A 23,639-nucleotide genomic window follows, 5' to 3' on the forward strand; every position below is an offset into this window, starting at 1 on the left:
TTTGACTCACATGAGTGTACCAAACTACTTATGGGGTGAAGCTATTAGGCACTCGACGTATCTTATTAACAGAATTGCAACCAAGAAATTGGTTTCCCAAACTCCATATGAAGCTTACAGAAATAGGAAACCGAGTGTCAAGCATATTCGAGTATTTGGTTGTGTAGCTCATGCTAAAGTAGAATCAGTGCATCTAAAGAAGCTGGACATCAGGTCTCGTACACTTGTACACTTAGGCACTGAACCAGGTTCTAAAGCTTACAGATTACTCGACCCTACGCAGCAAAAGATTGTGGTGAGCCGGGATGTTGTGTTTGAAGAGCAGAAGGAGTGGGAATGGAACAAATCTAAGCTCGCGGAAACAGAGAAACCAGGAGGTTTTAAGATTATATTCGGAGAATTTGGGAACTCAGGTCTCGAAGAGACTACGACCACTAACGGAGGCGTCAAAGGAACCGTTAAAGAAGAGAAAAATAACGACACAGAAGAAGAAAAGGAAACAGAGGAAACAGAGGATACAGATGAAACAGAGGAAACAGAGGAACCTCAAGTTCGAAGGTCTACTAGAGTTAGTAAACCGCCAGGATACCTAGAGGATTACATCTATCTAGCAGAAGCAGAGGGAGAACGTTTATTACTACTGCTAGATGAGGAACCATGGGATTTCAAAACAGCAATAGAGGAACGAGTGTGGCGAGAAGCTTGCGAAGATGAGATCAACTCAATTGTGGAAAACAAAACATGGGATCTAGTTGATCTTCCACCTGGAGCTAGAGCAATCAGATTAAAATGGATTTTTAAAATCAAGAGGAATGCGGATGGAAGCATTAACAAATACAAGTCGAGATTGGTGGCTAAAGGATACATACAAAGACATGGCATCGACTTTGAGGAGGTGTTTGCTCCTGTTGCTCGCATTGAAACGGTGAGATTTCTCATTGCTTTAGCTGCGACAAAAGGATGGGAAATCCACCACCTCGACGTCAAAACTGCCTTCCTCCATGGAGACTTGAAAGAGGATGTATACGTCAAGCAACCTGAAGGGTTTGAAGTACAAGGGGAGGAAGATAAAGTGTACAAACTTAATAAGGCGTTATATGGGCTCAGGCAAGCTCCGCGAGCATGGAACGAGAAGCTCAACAAAGTGCTGGAACAGTTAGCGTTCAGGCGATGCTCCAAGGAACCAGCTTTGTATCGTAAAACAGAGAAAAATAAGCTTCTTCTTGTTGCTGTATATGTTGACGACTTACTAGTCACTGGGTCGGATCAGCACAAGATATGTGAGTTTAAACGGCAGATGTCAAGTATCTTCTCAATGAGCGATCTTGGTCTGTTAACATACTATCTCGGGATCGAGGTAAGACAAGAGAAGCGAAGAATAACTTTGAGCCAAGCTAGATATGCAAACAAAATCTTGAGTGAAGCAGGAATGGAGGAATGTAATGCGACGCACACACCCATGGAGTTCGGTCTAAAGATGTCGAAAGCAGAGGAAGAATATAGTATTGATGAAAAGGAATATAGACGTATGATTGGGTGCTTGAGATATTTGCTGCACACACGTCCTGACCTTGCTTTCCCTGTAGGGTTACTCAGCCGATACATGCACTGTCCGAAGAAGTCTCACGGCGCGGCATTAAAACAGGTGCTAAGATACGTGAAAGGAACGACTAAGCTAGGGCTTGTATACAAAGAAGCAAGCACGGTAAGGTTGGAAGGGTTTAGTGATTCAAGTCACAATATCGATGATGATGATGGAAGGAGTACAACCGGTCACATATTCTACCTAAACGAGTGTCCCATAACGTGGTGTTCTCAAAAACAAGAGACGGTGGCGTTATCATCATGTGAGGCGGAGTTTATGGCAGCAACCGAAGCTGCTAAACAAGCTATATGGTTGCAGGAACTTTTGGGAGAGGTCATCGGTGGAGAAAGTGAACGAGTCGTTATTAAGCTTGATAATAAATCAGCTATTGCACTTACAAGGAACCCGGTTTTTCACGGTCGTAGCAAACACATTCACAAGCGCTACCACTTCATTAGAGAGTGCATCGAGAATGAGCTAGTAGATGTTCAACATGTTCCAGGAACTGAACAAAAGGCGGACATCCTAACTAAAGCTTTAGGAAGGATCAAGTTCAAGGAAATGAAAGTACTAGTGGGAGTTCAAGACATTGAAGAAATTAACTTCAAGTTTAAAGGGGAGAATGTTGGAGATAAACATGAAGTTAACTTAGGGAGTAAGTTAAAGCAATCCTAAGTGAGTTAGGATTAGGATAGTTAATACCTAAGAGTTTAGGATTTATATTGACTATATAATAAGATGCAAGAGTGTTGCATAGATTATGAGTTTTATAGTTTGTGTTTGAGTGCTTGAGTTTTGAGAAGTTTCTTAAGCTAATAAAGAGAGTTCTTTATATATTGAGTTCTTACACAAACATTGAGATAATAATCTCCACTCCGAGAGAATAGAAACGCCGGAGAAGAGGGTTAAAATACTGTTTTGTCGCGCTTCCTAAAAAGAGAGAATAAATAATTAATGTTAGGTTTCCTAAAAACTAGAAATGTTTTAGTTATAATTTAAGAATTTATTTAGTACTATTTGTCAAATTTTTTAATTATATTACACCTATGGCTATTAACTTTTTTAAAAATGTTGAATTTTGTAGTAAAAATATAATAGTAAGATATCAATATATATCAAAAAAGAAGAAAAACTATTTACCTGATAACCAATCTTACTCCTCTTGTAAAAAAAAACGTTCAATATACTCGAGAAATTCCAAAGAAACAAAAATTAGCCGTTGTAATACACTCTTGGTGCGACAATTAAAACAGCTGTATGTAAAGCTATTGACCGTTAGAGTTAGAGTCAAGTTAAACGCATCGTTTTAAACGCCGCCTAACCAAATACTTTATTTAAAAAATCCCTCGTCTTCTAGATCAGAAATAATATTAATCTCTCTCTCTACTCTTTTTTTTTCTCCGGAGGAGACAGATCATCGAATCATCATCTCTAGCTTTACTCTGTTCTGTTTCTCTATACGATTATACCATTTTCCTTCTATTTCATTAGTCTTTTTATTTCAATTTCGACATTCAGGATTTTTTATTTCACTTTTTGGTGCTTATTTAGGGATTTTATTTCAATTTTTAAGGGTTTTTGAATCTGCATTGCGATCCTTCCGATGGATCTTCTTCAAAGTCGCAATCTTGGTGAATCCACGATCCTTAATTTGATTTTTTTCCGTGCAGAGTCGTCTTCTTCAATCCGCATATCCTATCTGACAGGGACGAACCAGACCTCACTGCGTCTCGAGCTCGTTCCGTGGGATCTCGACTCTCTCCTCACCCTCGAAATCCACTTGCAGCGACAGGTTGCAGATCTTCCTCGAGGCTCCACGGTTTCGATCTGCAGGACAAGGATCCGCTGTGTCAGTCTCTATTCTATCTCACAACACCTTTCTTCCCCAGGTACCGTACTTCCTCTTTCTTTAAACTTTTTATAAAAAAAGTAAGAATAATCGGTTTACTATAAGAACACTAATGCTTGAAAACAAGTACTACTTCTTATAGCTTGTCTTTTCTAGTATTCACCCCTCTATAGTTAATTTGTTTTCTGTTAACATGTCTTTTCTTTATCTTATCAACTTCAGTTTTACTCGTTTCATTTTTTTCTTTGTATGTTGATTTTTTTCCCTTTCAAATTCGCTTTGTTTTCTATGTCTTTAGCGTTGAGTTTTATTTTATTCTATTTATACTCAAAACGAGGTAATCTTAATTACCTCTCTAAAGTGTCCCTGATGCTATTGAGTTTGTCCCATGGTTTCTTAGTTGCCAGAGCTATAAGTAAATGATCCATAACAAGGTAATCTTAATTACCTCTCTAAAATGTCCCTGATGCCACAATGTGAATTGAGTTTGTCCCACGGTTTCTTAGTTGCCCGAGCTATAAGCAAATGACTCAAAATGAGGTAATCTTAATTACCTCTCTAAAGTGTCTCTGATGCCATTGAGTTTGTCCCGAGCTATAAGAAAATGACTCAAAATGAGGTAATCTTAATTACCTCTCTAAAATGTCCCTGATGCCATTGAGTTTGTCCCGAGCTATAAGCAAATGACTCAAAATGAGGTAATCTTAATTACCTCTCTAAAGTGTCTCTGATGCCATTGAGTTTGTCCCACGGTTTCTTAGTTTCACGAGCTATAAGCAAATGACTCATAACGAGGTAATCTTAATTACCTCTCTAAAATGTCCCTGATGTCAGAACAAAGAGAAGGTTGTCCCGTTTGTTTATAAGACTCGTTTCCTAGTCTCTGAGCTATAATCAAAATGCTTTGAAACAAGGTAATCTTAATTACCTTTCATAAAAGAAATGTCCCTGATAATTGAACAAAACAAAGAGCTTGACCCGTGGTTAACTAGTCACAAATGCCTCGTATTGCAGATTGCCTCTTTGAAGAGTGTCCCATGGTTCAAAGATCTTGTCCCACGGTTCTATAAACAAATGCCTCGTCTTAGGATCAAGGTAGTCATTACCTTGAAACGTCCCTGATGAGCTTGTTCAGATTCTTTGAATAACACAAATGACTCTGAGATGTCCCTGATGATTGAACAAAGAGCTTGCCCTGTGGTTAACTAGTCACAAATGCCTCGTACTGCAGGTAATTTTAATTACCTCTTTGAAGTGTCCCATGGTTCAAAGAGCAGCTTGTCCCACGGTTCTCTGTAACAAGGTAATCTTAATTACCTTTCAGTGTCCATGATGATAGGACTAAGAGCTTGCCCCTCTGTTTCCTAGTGACAATACAATTGTGAAAGTCTTTGGCTCTATATCACAATAGAGCTAGTCCTATAAACAAATGCCTCTAACGAGGTAATCTTAATTACCTCTTTGATATGTCCCTGATGCCATAACAAAGTTTATAAAACTCGTTTCATAGTTTCAGAGCTATAATGAAAATTCTATGAAACAAGGTAATTTTAATTACCTTTCTGAAATGTCCCTGAAGATAAAACACAGAGCTTGCCCTAGTGGAGAATGTCTATGAATGATCCATAACACAAATGAGCTTGTCTCTGAATAAGTCGATTTTCCTTGTCACCCAAGCTCTATACAAATGACTCGTGACGAGGTAAATTTAATTACTTCTCTGAAACGTCCCTGATGCCAAAACACAAGCGAGCTTGTCATGTTGCCAAATGACTTGTAAACGAGGTAATCTCAATTACCTCTCTAACACGTCCCTGATGCCAGAACCCAAATGAGGTTGTCCCGCTTTTTTTATAGAACTTGTTTCCTAGTCTCAGAGATATAATCAAATGCTCTGAAACAAGGAGCTTTTCCCACGATGTCCTGGTCACAGTAGAACTGGGAGTGTCCCTGCTACCATAACACAAATGTGTTGTCCCTGGTAATGTTGGTTTCCTAGTCAACCGAGCTATAAACAAATGCTTCATAACAGAAAACAAGTGAGCTTGTCATGCGGTAGAGTCAAGAATGTCCCTGCCTAACTCGGTTTCCTAGTCACCCCAGCTCTTAACCAATGTCTCGAAATCAGGTAATCTTAATTACCTATGTCCCTGACGACAGAACTCAAGTGAGCTTATCAGGTAATCTTAATTACCTCTCTGAAACGTCCCTATGTCACCTAACGCTAGATTGCAAATGAGGTTGTCCCTTTGGGCTACTTTGGATCCTGGTTACCTGAGTTAAACACTTGGAGTTGCTTGAATGTCCCTGATTCTACACGAACAAGCTTGTCCCTGAATAAGTTGGCTTTTCTAATCAACCGAGCTATAAGCAAATAAGGTAATGTTAATTACCTTTCTAAAATGTCCTTGATGATAGAACACAGAGCTTGTCCCATGGTTTTCTAGTCTCAAAAGCTCTGAAACAAGGTAATCTCAAAATGATTGAACAAAGAGTTGTTCCTGTGGTAAACTGGTCACAAAGATAAACAAATGCCTCGTACTATAGGTAATTCTAATTACCTTTCCGAAATGTCCCTGATGACAGAACACATGTGGCTTGTCCTGCGGAATTTCCATGCATAACTCGGTTTTCCTAGTCACTCGGCCTTTAAACAAATGCCTCGTAACAAGGTAATCTTAATTACCTCTCTGAAAAGTTCCTACTAGTTACCAGAGTTAAACACTTGGAGTTGCTTGATATCCTAGTCACTCAAGTGAAATTAAAAGCCAAACGAAAGTCCCATAATGCTAAAATGCAAATGAGGCTGTCACACCTTATTAATTACTCTATCCTCTGGAATTGCTTGAGATCCTAGTCACTCAAGCTAAATGAAAGCCAAGAGACTAAAGGATACAAATGATGAGGTTTCTGGTCACTTAAGTTAAACACAAAAGGCCTCGCGCCAGGTCTAATGAAAATGCTCAAACCAAATAGAAAAAAAAAACAAAAGAACTGCCGAGTTTCTAGAATGAAAATGAGATTTGGCTGCCTCTGTTCCTTGTCATCAACACAATCTTCCTAGTGTTGAGAGATGAGGTAAGTATTTATCCTTCTTCTGTTCCAGTTATGCGTATTTCTAATTCTTTATGTATATGATGCTTTTTTTCCTTGATCTAGTTTAGACATACATTCGACTCTTAAGTTTAATCATTGTTTTGTTTATGCAGGTTGACCTCAGTAGTACAAATTCATTGTGTTTACACACTATCGGAATTAGTGACCAAACATACAGAAGATCAGTACAAGAATTTAATGTTATTTTTCCATTTGAACAAGCTTACCATGTCGTCTAACTCCATCTTTCTATCTTTTTTTTTTTTTGCATGTAGTTCTCTTCTGGGTTTCAAAGATCACGCCAAGAGTTCAGGTTATTTTCTTTTCACTTGGTTAATATTTTTGGTTTGTTTTTCTCGTCGGAGTTCTATTTTCGGAATCGTAATTGGTCTTTAATAGATGTGCTATGTGTCTTTTGCCTTCAGTTTCTTTAGTTCTATAAGTAATCACTGTCGAGAATTAGTTACCAAACATACAGAAGATCTTGGCGTCCAAGGTATTGGTATTCCTATTGGAAAGCTTGACATGTACGTCGCTGCTGCTGGAATCAATCCACTCAGAGTATGTGGACCCTTCACCAGATGTTCTGTTTTTTTTTTATAAGACACAGGTTTCATCTCCTTGTTCTTCTTCTTCAGGTTTTGCCAATTATGTTGGATGTGGACACCAATAATCAAAAGCTCCTACAGAATCCTCTCTGTAAGCTATACTCTGATTAGTCGATATGATGATGCACTTTCTATGGATGTGTTACCCCACTTCCCTTTCATTTTACAGATTTATTAGGACTTAAACAGCCTAGGTTGGAAGGAGATGAGTACCTTGAGATTATTGATGAATTTATGGAAGCTGCATTCACTCGTTGGCCTAAGGCTGTCGTACAGGTTACGTCTTTGGATTATATATATACCTTTTTTGGTGTGGTAATGATGACGAAAAATGTTTCTTTTTCTTCCATCATATAATAGTTTGAAGATTTCCAAGCGAAATGGGCTTTTGAAACTTTGGAAAGATATCGGAACAAGTTTTGCATGTTCAATGATGATGTCCAGGTAGGTGTGTGGCTCTCAATTTCTGCTCCTTTTTACTTTATACCAACTCTTTTTAACAACAATAGGTTACTTCAGGGAACTGCTGGTGTTGCTCTCGCTGGACTATTGGGAACTGTAAGAGCCCAAGGTCGGCCTTTGTCAATCAAAAGATTGTTGTGGTGGGAGCTGGAAGGTACTTTACTTGGTTAATACACTTGAAAATTCTGTTACTAATATTGTATTATGTTCCTTTAAGTGCCGGTCTCGGTGTAACTAAGATGGCAGTACAGGCAGTTGCGAGAATGGCTGGCATCAGCTTCGCTGAAGCAACTAAAAACTTTTACCTGATAGATAAAGATGTAAGTCTCTGACATCCCCTTACTTGACGTCATCAAAAACATTTTTAAAATTGATCCATTTTCTGCATATTGTTTTCTTCATCTGATTGCCTCATAAGATCTTGGATAAATGTATGAAAACGACTCCGATTGTGCTTCAGGGTCTTGTCACCACGGAGAGGTCAAAACTTGACCCACCAGCTGAGATACGTGAGGGAGCAAGTATCGTTGAAGTGGTAAACTTAAGCCTCATGTGTTCTTGATAGTTGAGACATAAGAATGTTGTCATGTTTTCCTTGTACAAATTTGTTAAGGTAAAGACAGTGAGGCCACATGTTCTTCTTGGTTTATCTGGAGTTGGTGGCATCTTCAATGAAGAAGTAGGTGAAACCTGATTTCAACAAACTTTCATGATATTTTAGTCAACTGTTGTACTGACCTCTATGGTTTACTGGTTTTCAATTATGCAAAGGTCCTCAAGGCAATGCGAGAATCTGATTCATGCAAACTCGCCATTTTTGCTATGTCGAATCCCACCTTAAATGGTTTGTGTGTTTTGTCTTTCCAAAATGATGTAACGTTTTCCTTGAAAGATCTGATCTGATCTGAAAACTTTTGCTTTGTGTGACAGCCGAGTGCACTGCTGCTGATGCTTTTAAGCACGCCGGAGAAAACATAGTCTTTGGAAGTGGATTCAACTTGGTATGCTATAGTGATTATGGTTTTTCTAACTCTAGCTGCTGAAAATCTTGGAAAGAAAAAATCATTTTTTTTTTCGCATTTGCAGAGAATGGTAACGTTGGGCATGTGAATCAGGCCAACAACATGTACCTTTTCCCCGGGTTCGTTTTGATTCTTGAAAGCTGTTTCATTGAGTCACATTTTAATCCATAAGTTGAGCTCATATCAACTGTGCTGTACAGGATCGGGTTAGGGACTCTTCTATCCGGTGCACGGATTGTGACTGATGGAATGCTGCTAGCAGCTGCTGAATGGTAAGAAGATTTGCATTTGGTTCTCTTCTTTCTTATGATATATAGTAAGACTGGCGATTAAATTTATATAATTTTTGAAAATATATAATGCAGCCTTGCTTCTTACATGACTGACGGAAGAAGTCCAAAAAGGCATCCTTTACCCTTCAATCAACAAGTATTAATTTCCTCTGACTCCCTCTCATTCTCTCGTATGTTTAGTTATCTAAAAAACGGTTTGGAACAAAATTGCAGCATCCGACACATAATAGCAGAGGTTGGGGCAGCTGTTCTACGAGCTGCCGTATGCGATGACATAGTAGAAGGGCATGGGGATGTTGGTCCCAGAGATCTCAGTCACATGTCTAAGGTATCAAAACATGACCACCAATGTACTTACTACTAGAAGTTAGAATCTGATTGCATCTTTGGGTTTGAATCAACAGGAGGAGACAGTTGATTACATAACAAGGAACATGTGGTTTCCAATTTACAGCCCTATCGTGCACGAGAAATAGACAAATAGTGACTCTTAGAACTCTTTCTCCAAAAGACCCCAACAAACAAGGAATAATCTTGTATCATTTGCGATCAACAAAAACAACATTCTTTCTTTCATTTCGAAATATGTTCTCTAAAAAACAGTGATGATAATGTTTTAAATCAGTGCCAAAAGAGGGCTTAACAACAAGAACATGAGGAGTTAAGATTGTGTATGAATGATTAGATAACTTGATATGATAATGCAAAATGAAGATGTAGCTAGGATACTTTTGTGATTTAAGAAAAAAAAAAAAGAGAGAGAGATTGATGTACACAGCCACAATTAATGTAGGATAACATATATATATTCTTTTAACAAATCAGCAGTAGCTCTTTAAGAGAGAATAGAATCTAAAGGAGAAAGGAGAGATAAAGAGGAGGGAGTCGTCAGTTAATTCTGCGCCTAGTGAAAGCAGGGTGAATGGTTCTTCTTGTTCCTTTGTCCAAAGAATCGAGTCTGTGAATCCGGTCTGCACATTCACGCACTCTCTTTACAGCTTTAGATATATTTTCAGCGTTCCTAGACACAATATCCTTGAGCTGAACCATTTTCTGTTCACGCTCTTGCTCTTCACTTCCTACTAACCTAGTAAGAGGTGCTGCTTGTGTTTCTGCATCAAATAATAATTTACAAAAAAAAAAAGAAACAATCATACTCTAAGACACTCTGCAAAAGAGTAATAATAATCAATTTGTATTTAATCTCCTCAAATGTCCCATATGAGTAGGAGATGTATTTAACCTCTCTTGAATGAACCCAAAATGTCAAAAAGCCCTAATTTTTCAATCTGCTTATTCAAAATTCGTTTTTTTTTTTTTTTTTATTTTGGAAATTAAGGGAAAAACAAAGGGAAACCTGGTGGGATAGCGAGGCGCTCAGAAGACAAGGGCATAGGATCCGAGCCGGAAGCAATGTCAAGGGTGTTGCTGAGGTGATCCGGTAGGGTATTCCTGTACTCTGATATCTTCTTCGCCATCTCCCTCACTTCCCTCTCCAATTTCTCCACCTCATGCTCCGCCATTGATTCCCTTCCCAATTTTTGAAACCCGTTTCAGATTTGATGTGCCTCGAAAAGTAAGGTAGAGAGCGAACGAGAGAGCGTATTATTAACGATTAACGAAGCGTCTCTTTTTCTTTTTGTCAACAAGGAAGCGTCTCCTCTACTCTCTTTCGACTCTGATTTTTATTATTACTAGGGTAAACCCGCCCTACGGGCGGACGAATAAATAAAATAACAGTATAAATTTATTTAAATGTTTAATTTTATTTTTAATTTAAGTAGCATTAACGTTTACAATTTTTTTAAAAACATTTGTAACTAATTGTTTTACCATTCATTTTAAAATTATACTTTCGTTGGTGTACTCTCTAACCTAACTGTAATTAGTCTTTAGAGTCAGATGTCCATTTACAAAGAATCAAACAAAACAAATATACATGTTCCGATAAGTTGCATAATGTTATTGAGTTTACAATTTACTTCAAAACTACATTAAACCCAGAAAACCAAAATTTAAGAAAATGGAGCCAAACTTAAATTACTTTTAAGTCAATTATAGAGAAAGTGAGTGACAAAGTCTGGAAATGTTAGAAATGGAGCTCCTCCGATAGAAAGGTATAAAAAGTTTGGAATAGAGTAATGGAGGAAAATACATAGCATCATAGTTCTTTAGATATAAAAGCTTTTTGGAAATCATTGATTGTGGCCACCGAATATTCAAAAAAAGAAAGAGAAAGATCACACTATTAGTTACATGTTGGAGACAACATAAGAAACACACATCTGTTAGAATATATGCAGATGTCTTACTTGTTTGAGATTGTGGGCATAAATCAATTAGGGTGAAAGTCTAAAACTGATGAAAGATTTTTTAAGTTTCCGTAGTATCAAAATGTAAATATGTAGATCTCACAGTTGTCTCAGAATTCTTGTCCTTTGCAATGCTTCTATCCTTTTTCCATCACTCATTTGCATCATTTTATCAGACAAAAGCCATCCTTCACAATGATTTCCACTCTAGCTTCATATTCCAGTTTAGCAATCTAAAACAGCCAGCAAAACTACCAAAGAAATAGCCACTCAGCATGGTATAATATCTCAAACTAAAGAGTAAAGAATTTACCGTGGAACTGAAAAATGACTTGGAAATTGAGAACCAAGGTTGACGCCGTTCAAGAAGTCAAGCTCTCAGCTTCCTTCAGTATTTGCAGCAGCTACCTCTGTTCTCCAGCAGAAATGGCAAATAAGCTGCATAAACGTTTCTGCTTTTCTATTTTGGTAGGCCCACAAATCTGTTTGGTGAATGATGGAGGGGCTGATGAGAAGTTGGGATTAAGATTAGAAACCTTTAAAGCTACATCACCTGGCGATATTGCTAAGCCTGCACCAATGGAGTTAAACCAGCGCTACGTCCGCTGTAATACATTCTCGGTCAAACCCGATGGCATGTCATCATTCATACAGATGAAGTATGAATAATGGATACTTTTAAACACAATGAAAAAGCAGTTCAATATTTTCTATATGTGATCAACTTGTTGGACTACTAAACTTCTACACTCTATAATGTTGAGGGATTATAACACAGGACATCAAAGAAAATAATCAACTGATATGTAACTTTTGAAAATGCACAAAGAGTGTTGATCAAATTACCTATGTAGTCTTTGTACTCTGGATCAAGATAAGAGTTCAGAAGCACAAAGAAAACAACATGAATTCCTTAACACTTGCAAAAACCAAGACACATCAATTGCCCAATCATATACTCTCACACAGATCTGCATAGTTATAGAGATAGCCGCAATGTTTCTAAATCAAAACTTGATTTACCAAGAAAACTAAATTAGGAATTACATAGTACGTACATATGTAGCTCTCTTAGAAACAGATTTGTTGCTAAATAATGTGTTGTGCAAGAAAATATTAGATAATATATTAATTATTTCTTCAGTACTCATTTCTCCTACTAAATAGCTAAATATGAATCCAAGCTTTATGCATGAAAAAAATACTTAAAACCTGTCAAATCCATTATTTGGGAGCCCACATTATGAACAACCTTAAACTCAAGTGATGGATCCGCCGTGAAACCACCGGAAGACAAAGAGAATTCCAGTAAAAGAATACAGAGGAAGTAAGCATACCAAAATTTTTTTTTAAAAAAGATGAAAGAAAAAGATCTAAGGAAACGCACGATTGGCTCCGTATAATACTCTGGACTTTGGATCTCTCCATGGCTGTGGACGCTTTGAGATATCTTTGACGCTTCAGGAAAGTTGATAAATTTCTAAGAAGCCCTCCGTTGAAGGTGGTCGCCGCAGAAGTTCTGAACATGTTCATACCACCGCCGTATAATCTCAGTCGGTGTTATGTTGAATGTATTAGTTCAATCCTCTCAAGCATTAAGCAAACTCTATAACATAAATTTCCATAGAAACAGAAAAATCGCTTTTCAGAAACAGAAAAATCGCATTGAATAGGAATCGTATGTAAGAGATTTAATGGAGGGTTTTAAGATGAGTTTCAGTTACTGGTACCGTTTTGGCATCTGAGGAAGAAGATGAAAGAGCGATGGAGAAGAACAAAGCAACATTGGTGCTGGGGAGGCGACGAAGAAGAGCTGGGATTAACCCTAATTGAAATGCGACACTTCATCTATGTCTAATAACAAAAGGTTGGATACAACAAAATGATCAACCCTGTGACAAAAAAAAAACGACCAACCCAAACGAAATTAACATGAAGCCCATAAAAGAGTAAAGCCCAAACGGTTGCACAGATTAGTTAATGAAACGCAGCGGATTGGTAAGATATGACACGTGTCGACGTCGCACATGCCTTATTTATGACGTGGCGTCCTAGCTGTCGCAACAGGAAGGATACACCCTTCTTTATAGTAATAGATTATTAATAATGACGTTACAAGTTTTTGTCCACTAAACGACCCCGTTTGTTGTCAACAAAAAAGTTTATTTTGAAGTTTGTAGAACTCTTCCAAGTTTCAAAATATTTCTCACTCTAAAAACCATGACTTTAAAAAATATTAAAAGTTTATTTATATTAACTATAAAAAATATAAAGAACCTAGTATTCGGAATATGTTTTGGGCTTGTTGGTTTACGGCCTTTGTTTATGTATGTGGATTTCGGAATGTATTTTGGGCTTAGCCCATTCTTTCAATATAAAAACTTCTTGACGGAAAAAAAAAAATTTAACTTCAAAATTATTTGTATTTTATACTAGGTTCTTTATATTTTTTATAGTTAATATAAATTCATAAACTTTTAATAAATAACTAACACATGTATAAAAATATTACAACATTAATTTATTTTAAGCAAAAAACAACAACATTAATTAATAAAATTTTATATTAATAACACATTTTGAAGTGAAAATGATCAACTATTGCATTTCGAAATAAAAATGACTATTTCTTTTAATTTGTAGATTACGAGCTAAATTTAGGTTTAATTTGTAAATTACGAACTAAATTTAGAAAAGCTAATATGATGTATTTATGAATTAACTTTTTAAGAATTAAAACGATAAATAAAAAAATATTTATGAATCATAAATGTGTGATGTACTTGATTAATGTAAATAATCAAATATGTTATAAAAAATAATTAAATAGCAATTTGTCAAACAGTAGACTCTATTTTAATATAATAGATTCATGATTTAAGCATCAGAGTGTGACTGCGAGGTGTAATGTAACAGATGCAAAAACTCTTGTCGCATAAATTCTATGGTCTGTCACTTAGAGCTTGGCGCCGAAGATGGGCTTAATATTCACAGCTTCTTTTAGCAGAGCTTCTTGCGTCAATGATACCACCAGCTGCCCACGTCAATGTTATCAGAAATTACACTCTCTTTACGCTTGACCAAAAACAATAACAAGAGATCCATAATTGTATTCAACTAGATAACTTTTCTTAACAAAGATTTGATGATTATAAAGAGCTGTCACAAGTACACTAGGTTCTTCTTTCTTCAATGGTCTCTTAGTATATAATGTCTCTTTTATTGGGGTAAAAGGGATGAAACAACGTACCTCTCCTTTTCTGTTGAACATTTCTCCAGTGGTCAGACCGCGACTCTGGAATGATGTGGGAGTCACCATCTGCACAAGATCATTAATTTTGTGAGTACATTTCTCTCGTCCTGAATTTGGTTAACCAAACAATACACAAGTAGTATGGATATAAACCAAACATAGAGTAGCAGCTAAACAAGCAACTTGTTCTAATCTAAACAACCTTCAGTGGCATCTTCACATGAATATAAATGGTTTATGGCTCTCAAATCTGTTCAAGTGTTTTTATGCAATTTGAGTTTCAGTTTACAAAAACCAACCATTTGGATTTACTTCTTCAGAAAATCACTGTATTCTTACCACAAAGAGCAGCCAGTCATCAGCTCTTATAGGTCGGTGGAACCACAACCTGCAATGCAAAGGTAATTAACAAGAGTTGAAAACAATCGCTTGAGGCCATTGCCTTCATATATTTTAAAAGTGTAGAATTTATATTACGAGTGGTTTCCAAGAATAGTGCAAACACACACACACACAATTGGCTAAAAGAAAAGAAAAGAAAAAGAATAAGCTTACGAGTGGTCGAGGCTAAGAGCAGCTGTACTCATGCCCTTCCTGCGGTGAGGGTTTAAACCGATACATGCGAATATCAGATCTGAAGCAAACGCAACCACACATCTGTGCAACAGTGGTATTCACCAATATATTTAGTTTCCTAAGCATAATCAAAAGCTTTTCGTAAACACTTGAGTAGATATATGTCAAAACAAAGCCCCCCGAAGTTGTCAATGACCTAAGATGATCTTGATTCTAATAGTCTAGCATTTCAAATATATCAACTGGCGATGCTTAGGATACCACTGAAGTAGAGTTTCTCACCGGTGTAAAGCTTGGTCATCCGAAAGTTTTCCCCTTGCTCTAAACCAATAGTTCAATCTGCAAGATGAGTTGAGAAGCTTTTTTTTCTTTTTTTTCTATGAGTAAACACATAAATATTTAGCTTTGGTGGTAAAGAGTGACGAAATGAAATATGGCCCACAATATAATTGGTTTATCAGGATTTAGAGAACAATGATGACCTGACCTTGGAGGAGACTTGGTATGTTCTGTATAATAACTTGGCTCACAGAATCGAATGTCTATAGGCCATGTCAGAATTTTTTCAGTTGCAATTTTGTTTCGGTAATCCCTGAAATGAGAATAAAAAAAGTGATTTCACTGTTGAAATAATTGCTCTGGGACAATACTTCAACATACATACATACCGAGGTAGCAGAGGATCAGTTATACGCCGTTGAATCATCTCCTCCCTTGTTACAAGCTGCAGCAGAAAAATGACAATGATGGGCCATTCTTTATAATAAGCCTCAAAAGTATGGGAGACATGATTTTTACCGTTTCAGGAGGTGACAAATGAGGCATGTTCGACTCTTGGTGATCGAAACCTTGTTGATCTCTCTGTAATTAGACAAGAGAAAAGAAGAAGTTAATTCGTTGTGTGTGTTATAGCAGCAATTAAACAAGGAGGTATTTGGAGGAATGTTATAAAAAAGAGACCTGAAAGGAAGGAAACAAGATGAAAATGGTTTTGCCTTTCTGTCTAGCATCTACTCTTCGGGTGGAAAAGCTGTTGCCATCACGTAAGTGGTGAACTTGGTATAGGATGGGAACTGCCAAGCAAAAGAGTTAATATTCAAAAAATGCATGGAGAAAAGCAGGAATAGTTTTCAAGCAGCAATTTGCTTACTATTTATATCTCCAACGAGGAGGAAGTAGGAGTGTAAATTATGAACAATCTTGGCAAAATCAACAGTTTTTGTTGCTGCGGCAAGTGCCTGTAGGCAATCGTGAGTACACTAGTCATTTGGTATAAATAGCTACGCACATAAAAAAGGCTATACATACAAGGTTAGTAAGATAGATGAGGCCGTAGGAGTAGTAATTACAAACCTGACCAACTAATTGACCTCCAAAAACCTTTCCAAAGGTTGGAGCATTGGGTATAGTGAAACCTCGAAAAAGAGTCAGCTACAAGAAAGCACAACAAATAGTTTTAAAGGGATTGATTCCACAAAGAGAATGGTAAAAAGGGGTGAGAATGCGTACATCTAAAGGATCGAGAGACAAAATGCGTTCTACAAGACAGGGTTGTTCCTTATCTGAATCAGAGATGGGGTTGGTGTCAAGCAAAGAAGAATGGTGAGACATGAGCAGCAAGCATGTAAGCTGAAAAGAAGAGAGACATGATTGAGGAGGTCAACAAAAGGCAGAGTATAAAGAAAGAAGAGAAGGGAAGGGAAGGGAAGAAAAGCATACCTGTGGTGAGAGAGCAACAACATCTGCAGAGTAAACATTCCCAAAAATACCACGGCCGAAGAAATCAAATGGTTTCAAGAGGAACTCCGAGGAGTCGTCTTCGTGATCTCCTGCTGATCCCACAACCTGAGCCTGCAAAAACATAAAGAGAGACAAAAAAAAAAACACTATTCAAACAAACAAACCCTTTTTGAAAGATATAGTATTTTCCAAAGACACAGAAAGAAGAACCTAACCTGTCCTTGAAGGAGAAAATAAACACCCTCCACCTCCTCATCTCTACGCACCACATAATCCCCTCTCTCTGCCCAAATCATTGTGGATGGACGGAAAAACCATTATAACAATAATAATAATAATAGAAAAGAAAATCATATTGATGATACTGACCGTAACGCTTGAGAACAAGGACCTGGGCGATTCTATTGAGAGAAGAAGTATTTAATCCCTGCAATAAGGCCACTTTCCCAAGGAACTCAACTACTTCTGCTTCAAAACAAAGACCAATATGCCAAAATCATCCCAATCGAACGACACAAGTAGTAGGATCTCCAGCAGAGCAGACGGAATACTTACCTGATCCAGTGTTCATGGGGCACCAAACTATTTTTGATTGGCCGGCAAAAAGTCAATCGAATGAATGGATTTGGTGACGTTAAGTAAAGGACAAGTACTGATCGCGTACGCTCGGGCGTACTGTAGATTAGAGTGCATGTGGAGAAACGTGTTAATCATGAGCGTGGAGGACGAATATGACAAATTTAATGGGCCCTTTATCTTAAAAAGCCCATCTACCTTTCATGACCCGACTGACTCGTCGATGTTAATAAAATCATTCCTCCTTACCTTGCTTTCTTTAAGTAAAGTAAGACGAAAGTGCACGTCTTTTAGTCCTCCAGACTCTTCTCCACTCTTGTTGTTAGCTGTCTTGCTAAATGGAATCTTCCCAGCATCTCTCTGTGGTGAGTTTGTTAGATTCTTCTTATTTACAACTCTCTTTCTTCATCGGTTCTGTCTGTAAACCACTACCACGAACTTGGCTTTGACTTGAGAGTTTTCGTTGATAAATCAAATCACACTCGTCTACTTTCTCTCTCTCTCTCTAATTAGTGTTTTTAATTTGTCTTTCATCAGCCAGGATTGAAATCACTTTGATGCTTTTTCTTCGCAGTCACTCGTGATACAAATTCCTGATATCCAGCTTGATCCGACCAGCTTATGATTCCCTTCTCTCTCTCTCTCTCTTCTTAGAGCCACACACACTGATCAATCTCCGATCAGTAGCTTCTGTCCGAAAATCCCCATCCCATTACCGATTCATTCCCTCATCTTTTGCAAATCTGACTTCTTTACGGCACAATATATATATATATAATGCTCGACAGTTCCCATGTCGATACTCTGTTGTGTCCCTGTGATTGAATGTGTATACTGCTTGGGCTGTTCCCATTGGCTGTGGAAGAAATGTATGTACTCAGCAGGCCACGAGAGCGAGAGCTGGGGATTAGCCACTTCCCATGAGTTCGACCCCATCCCTCGGCTCTGCCGCTTCATCTTAGCCGTCTACGAAGACGATCTCCACAACCCTATCTGGGCTCCTCCCGGCGGCTACGGCCTCGACCCTCATCACGTCATCCTCAAGAAAGACTATGACCAGACTCAAGGCCGTGTCACCCCTTACATGATCTACCTGGATCATGAAAACGACGCCGTTGTGCTTGCCATCAGAGGGCTTAATTTGGCCAAGGAGAGCGATTACGCGCTTCTGCTTGATAACAAACTTGGCCAGACTAAGTTTGACGGAGGTTACGTTCACAACGGGTTGCTAAAGGCCGCCGTGTGGGTCTTTGAGGAGGAGCGTGAGGTTTTGAATCGATTACTGGAGGAGAACCCGAGTTATTCCTTGACCTTTGTTGGGCATTCTCTAGGTGCAGGGGTTGTGTCCTTGCTCGTCTTGTTTCTTGTTCAGAACAGTGGGAGGCTGGGGAACATTGAGAGGAATAGGATTAGATGCTTTGCTATTGCTCCTCCCAGGTGTATGTCTCTCCATCTAGCTGTCTCCTATGCTGACGTCATCAACTCTGTCGTTCTACAGGATGATTTCTTACCTCGGACTACCACAGCTCTGGAGGATGTCTTCAAGTCAATCATCTGGTATTTGATTTAATTATTACTACATTATTATTATTAGAAGCATCATCAAGTGTGTAGAGAAGAATCTAATCATGGGGTCTATGTTTTGCAATGTTAACAAGCTTGCCATGCCTGTTGTGTCTCACATGTGTGAAAGATACATTCACATTCGAGGAGAAGAAGCTCAAGGATACAAGGCGTCTATATGCACCTGGTAGGTTATACCACATCGTTGTGCGCAAGCCCTTGAGGTAGTAGCTATTAATACCACTTTTATATTTATAGTCCATCAACTCCAAAGTTGCATCAAAGTGAATGCTCCTTCCTTGGTGCAGATTAGGAAGATATCCACCCGTTGTGAGAACAGCTGTTCCAGTTGATGGGAGGTTTGACCAGTTAGTTCTCTCATGTAACGCCACAGCGGATCACGCCATCATCTGGATTCAAAGGGAATCACAGAGAGCTCTCGATGTGAGTAGTACCTCTATTCAGCTTTTTTTTTGGAAGATGTTGATTTATGAAATGTGAACAATTTTCAGTTGATGGTGGAAGAGGAAGCAGTTATGGAGATACCGGTGGAGCAGAAAATCGTGCGGCAGAAATCGGTAGTTGAGGAACATGACGAAGAATACAGAGCGGCTATGGTGAAGGCGGCTTCTCTGAACATCCCTATGTCCTCTCCATCACCTTCGTATGGAACATTCCATGATACAGAAGAAGAAGGAGAAAGCTCTTCTGCAGGAGGATCCCCATCCATGTGGTCCTTCAAGGGAATGAAAAGAAAATGGAACCGGTTTGTAGATCGTCATTTTCCTATTGATGATGATGATAATGACAGTGGAGATATGAAAGAGGAATCTCCAGCTTTGTTGTTGTTGTAGGTGAGAAACACGAGATCTTGTTTTATTTAGGTGTACATGTAGAAATATAGAATCAGAGAAGCAAAAAAGAAGTTGTAGATTATTGAGAATTTTCTTCATTGAATTTGGGATTATGTCTGATGTGAAGATGCTGCAGCACCTTTTGTGCAGTCAGTAGCATGTTCTAGTATTACTACAAACTTGGTTTTGACTCCATCCAACACTCCTCTCGATATTGGTCTCTTGGGCCATCCACCTCTATTACTGCAGGGTATGAAGGATGATACCTTAGCTCCACAAAATTTCAGTTTTAGTGATGATTTTATCTTCAAAAAATTCATGGGGAAACCTATTGTTACCTAAAACTAGTCCATACATTCAGTGCATAAGTCCTTCCTCTTAAAACATGTTTGCTTCTTGTCATTCCCCATGTAAGTCATTTACAGGATTGTTTTGACCAGTTTCTCTCCCCCCAACTCTCTCGGGCAAGTTGTATCATCCTTCATCTCCAACCAGCGCCAGACCAATATAAACAAATTTTTGACAATGTCCTAAGCCCATATAAAAAAACCGTACAATACACATAAACACAACAAATTTGTAATGAAACTTTTTTAATTCAAGGATTGGACCCTAATTATGTGGCTTGTGCCATGGGCCGGGCCTGTCTCCAACACTGACCTGACTTGACAACCTGAAGTTAAGAAGAACAAAGAAACAGTTCATCTCAAAGTGTCTACAGATCATCTCACTGAACTGAGAATTGGGACTCAGGGTAGCTCAAGTAGGCAAACTATTCCTAGTGAACTTGTAGTGTTGTTTGTTAAGATAATACATGTGTTAAAGTCCAAGCTTCCAAATCATCTGAAAGAGTTTCTTGTGCTGTACATGGGCCTCCCTCCACAATTCCCTACCAGAAGTCAATCCTCAACATTAACCAACTTTCGGGTTTAACTAACAAAAAAAGAAGGTTTATCAATAGGCTTTCGAGAAAAAAACTTCTATTTGGCCCACAGAGTTAATAAGTGTCTCTCAAGTCTCTGTATCAAAAAGGCCCTCAATGCGCTCGTAAAAAATATTTATTATTCCTTCTGTTCCATTTCAAATGTCCTTGTATCTTTTTTTTTTAAAGAATGTCCTTCTATTCCCTCCATTCCATTTATCACTTCACCTGTTCTAAATGTCATTGTACATTTTAAAATGGACCTGTTTTATTATAAGTGTTATTTTATATTTTCAATGCATATATTTGATAATTTTTCACTTTTTCTATTTTTAGCTAAATAACTATCAAAATCAAATAAAACAATGTACATTCTTAGTCCCATGAAGATAGAAATTCTGAAATTTGATTTGTTTTCTTTTGTCAGATATTTTTATTTTACAAAGATAAAAGTTTTGTGTTTCATTGCAATTTTAAGCTTGTTTAGTAGTTTTACCCACATTAATTAAAACAACTACTATTAAAATAAATTGAACTTTTTGCAATTACAATATTAAATAAAGGTTATTTTTAGCAATGTAAATTTATTATTAAAATATATGAAAATCTCAAAACTTCTATATTATGGAACACATAGAGTATAAATTATGGTATAAAAGAAAATTTAATAACTTTCTTACACTTTGATTGGTGGAGTTGATGATAAAGCAGTAGCAGCGTGCTATAAAATCAGTATGTTAAAGAAGATATATGCTTTCGTTTATATATTTAATTATGTGATTGGTAAAGTGGTAAATGATGAATATATAATATTATTATAAAAGTTAATATGTGGTATAAAATTTTATTTATTTCTAAATATATATATATATATATATATATATATTTGTAGTATCTAATATATATTATTCTATGTTTTTGTTATTAAAATAGTGAACCATATATTATTATATAAATTAAATTATTTTTAAATGTAAAATATTATTATTTAAAAAGGTTAAATTTATTTTTATTGTAAATTTCGTTTTATATATAAATTTAAATTTTGAATATAAGCATAAATTTTTGATATCATTAAATAAAAAATTAATTATATATAATTATTTTTAGTTTTTATATATTTTATATGTAAATGATCAACCAAAATCTTCATTTATGAGTATTGAACAAAGAGTATTTGGCAAACATTAGCACCTTGTAAATAATTTTTAAAAAACTATTGATCGGATGATAAAAAAACATAGTGATTATGCTAATGTTTTACCAATTAAAGTTTTAATACGTATGAAAAACCTTTATACTACATGTAAAGTTGTATTTTAAATTGTTTTATTGTTCATGTGTGTGATGGAGTATGTTGTATTTTTAAACTGTTTTAGTTTTCTAGCACGAATGTATGTAAATCATTTTAAAAATAAAATTAAGAAGATGATTGCCATAAACGATGTATTATCTGAAGACGTGCATTGTCGTGGTTAAAAAAATAGTACAAACAAAAAAATTGAATGTCAGTTGTGTCGCGGGTAATCAATGCCTATGTCCCTGCGTCTTAACAAAATAATTGAGGCTTTAAATTTTCAATTTCACTATATTTATCGTGACATGATCACTCTTCTGTAGCTCGTACCTCTTTTTTTTTCTGAACGACTGTAGCTCGTACCATGTTTTGATTTGTTATACTTCTCTTTTTATCGTGGTGTCCAATTGGTGTATAGGATTTTAGACTATATGATTTGTTATATGTAGATTAATTAATGTAATAAATTAGTTTATAGACTTTCAGACTATGATTTTAAATTTATTATATATGAAGGAGTCTAGACTCTATAGCACATATTCAATACTAATTTTTGAAAATACACAATATAGAAAGCACACACAAATACTACAGTATATGATATTATTGATTACAGTGGTTATGTTTTGACAGAAGGAAATAATGTAGTTTACAATTAAACACAAAGTTTTGTCGTTATGGAAATTAATGCATGCAACCACAAGTGGTGCGTTACTAAATTATGTGGGATTCGTGGATAGAGATGGTCCAGATAGACCAATAATTATTTTCACCAGTGTCTCTCTTGCCTTTCAAATTTATTTATTTTTTACTGCTTGAACTTCACACAAAATAGTACCTTGAAGTTAGAAATAAATAAATACGCTGACAAGAAAAAAAAGACTTCACTATCTAGGGGAGATTAAGACCGAATTACATTATTTAACTTACGTTCAGCTTTAAATTAAAAACTTTTACTCAAAACAAAAGTTCTAGAAACTTGAACAGTGCTTTGTATTTGTTTCAATATTTAACTTACGTCTTAATTGTATAGATTATGGAATTATTCGGAGAAAATGCGCATTTATATAATCTGTCATTGAAATTGGAACCTTAAATATCCAAATAGTATATTCCATTTTCTTGCAACTACGTATAAGTGGATTCTGTTTGTCATATAATGTAAGATAGGGTAATAAAAAGTTATCATTGTTGACATTGATGAGAAACAAAACAACGCTCCATCGTTTTTAGTTAAAATATGTTTCATTCCCCCCATAACAAGATGGATAAAATACCAAATGGTGATGAAACCCTATAACAAAAAAACTGAGGTGGCGTGTTGTTTGATAGTTAAAAGGACATGTGGTTAAACCACGCCCTATTTCTAGTTCCATGTAACTTATATTTCCTCTATATCAATTAAGGAACAATTTTAAATTATGAGTTATATTTCAATATTTATGTGTCATAACCTCAGCCCTCTTCACAAATTCTATTAAAACGGGCATAAATTACTAAAGTAATCACATAATTGTCACTGTAGATCATTATTGCATAAATGTATGTTGTACATTTTTATATCCAAATGTCAAATCATAACTTTCAAAAAAAATGTCAAATCACTAGTGCGAAAACCACATTAATTTATT

At 36.6% G+C, this 23,639-nt stretch overlaps 4 protein-coding genes and 1 long non-coding RNA gene across 10 annotated transcripts; 2 read left to right on the forward strand and 3 right to left on the reverse strand.

Annotated features, from left to right (window-relative positions):
• The first annotated feature begins 2,970 nt into the window (after window positions 1–2,970).
• On the forward strand, window positions 2,971–9,491 carry LOC108847837 (NAD-dependent malic enzyme 2, mitochondrial). The gene is given in 19 exon segments (XM_057006057.1): window positions 2,971–6,512; window positions 6,644–6,843; window positions 7,009–7,091; window positions 7,169–7,229; window positions 7,308–7,414; window positions 7,499–7,582; window positions 7,658–7,715; window positions 7,718–7,754; window positions 7,818–7,920; window positions 8,061–8,135; window positions 8,214–8,279; window positions 8,372–8,444; window positions 8,531–8,611; window positions 8,687–8,741; window positions 8,823–8,894; window positions 8,988–9,009; window positions 9,011–9,051; window positions 9,129–9,243; window positions 9,320–9,491. Coding segments are annotated over 19 exon segments (1,410 nt in total). The 5' UTR covers window positions 2,971–6,507; the 3' UTR covers window positions 9,392–9,491.
• A 195-nt stretch (window positions 9,492–9,686) lies between these two features.
• On the reverse strand, window positions 9,687–10,574 carry LOC108833064 (uncharacterized). Its single transcript, XM_018606516.2, has 2 exons — window positions 10,273–10,574; window positions 9,687–10,027 (listed from the first exon to the last, which is right to left on the reverse strand). Exons 1-2 carry the CDS (start codon window positions 10,436–10,438, stop codon window positions 9,804–9,806), a joined length of 390 nt encoding a protein of 129 aa, XP_018462018.1. The 5' UTR covers window positions 10,439–10,574; the 3' UTR covers window positions 9,687–9,803.
• A 290-nt stretch (window positions 10,575–10,864) lies between these two features.
• On the reverse strand, window positions 10,865–13,292 carry LOC130509587 (uncharacterized). 2 transcript variants are annotated; one of them, XR_008943616.1, is made up of 4 exons: window positions 12,958–13,292; window positions 11,781–12,833; window positions 11,541–11,709; window positions 10,865–11,478 (listed from the first exon to the last, which is right to left on the reverse strand). It is a non-coding gene; the product is annotated as an uncharacterized LOC130509587 (long non-coding RNA). The 2 variants fall into 2 exon arrangements; XR_008943615.1 differs by having other exon boundaries at window positions 11,541–12,833.
• A 706-nt stretch (window positions 13,293–13,998) lies between these two features.
• On the reverse strand, window positions 13,999–17,483 carry LOC108844512 (acyl-CoA hydrolase 1). 2 transcript variants are annotated; one of them, XM_018617776.2, is made up of 16 exons: window positions 17,352–17,483; window positions 17,166–17,261; window positions 17,012–17,079; window positions 16,776–16,907; window positions 16,566–16,685; window positions 16,410–16,487; window positions 16,207–16,294; window positions 16,017–16,129; window positions 15,855–15,917; window positions 15,725–15,780; window positions 15,544–15,648; window positions 15,339–15,395; window positions 15,036–15,137; window positions 14,820–14,868; window positions 14,478–14,546; window positions 13,999–14,261 (listed from the first exon to the last, which is right to left on the reverse strand). In XM_018617776.2, exons 1-16 carry the CDS (start codon window positions 17,365–17,367, stop codon window positions 14,184–14,186), a joined length of 1,290 nt encoding a protein of 429 aa, XP_018473278.2. In that variant the 5' UTR covers window positions 17,368–17,483; the 3' UTR covers window positions 13,999–14,183. The 2 variants fall into 2 exon arrangements, 1 of the variants encoding a protein (XP_018473278.2); XR_008943421.1 differs by having other exon boundaries at window positions 14,237–14,261; window positions 15,036–15,174.
• Window positions 17,484–17,605: 122 nt separating this feature from the next.
• Window positions 17,606–19,984, forward strand: LOC108844060 (uncharacterized). Of its 4 annotated transcripts, none has more exons than XM_018617259.2 (5): window positions 17,606–17,737; window positions 17,910–18,929; window positions 19,031–19,159; window positions 19,244–19,379; window positions 19,448–19,984. In XM_018617259.2, exons 2-5 carry the CDS (start codon window positions 18,166–18,168, stop codon window positions 19,787–19,789), a joined length of 1,371 nt encoding a protein of 456 aa, XP_018472761.1. In that variant the 5' UTR covers window positions 17,606–17,737; window positions 17,910–18,165; the 3' UTR covers window positions 19,790–19,984. The 4 variants fall into 4 exon arrangements, with proteins under 4 accessions (XP_018472761.1, XP_018472763.1, XP_056862127.1 ...); XM_018617261.2 differs by having other exon boundaries at window positions 17,636–17,737; window positions 17,947–18,929; XM_057006147.1 differs by lacking the exon at window positions 17,606–17,737 and having other exon boundaries at window positions 17,786–18,004; window positions 18,050–18,929.
• The last annotated feature ends 3,655 nt before the right edge of the window (window positions 19,985–23,639 follow it).

This window comes from Raphanus sativus, chromosome 3, assembly GCF_000801105.2.
Source record: "Raphanus sativus cultivar WK10039 chromosome 3, ASM80110v3, whole genome shotgun sequence".
Lineage (NCBI taxonomy): Eukaryota > Viridiplantae > Streptophyta > Magnoliopsida > Brassicales > Brassicaceae > Raphanus > Raphanus sativus.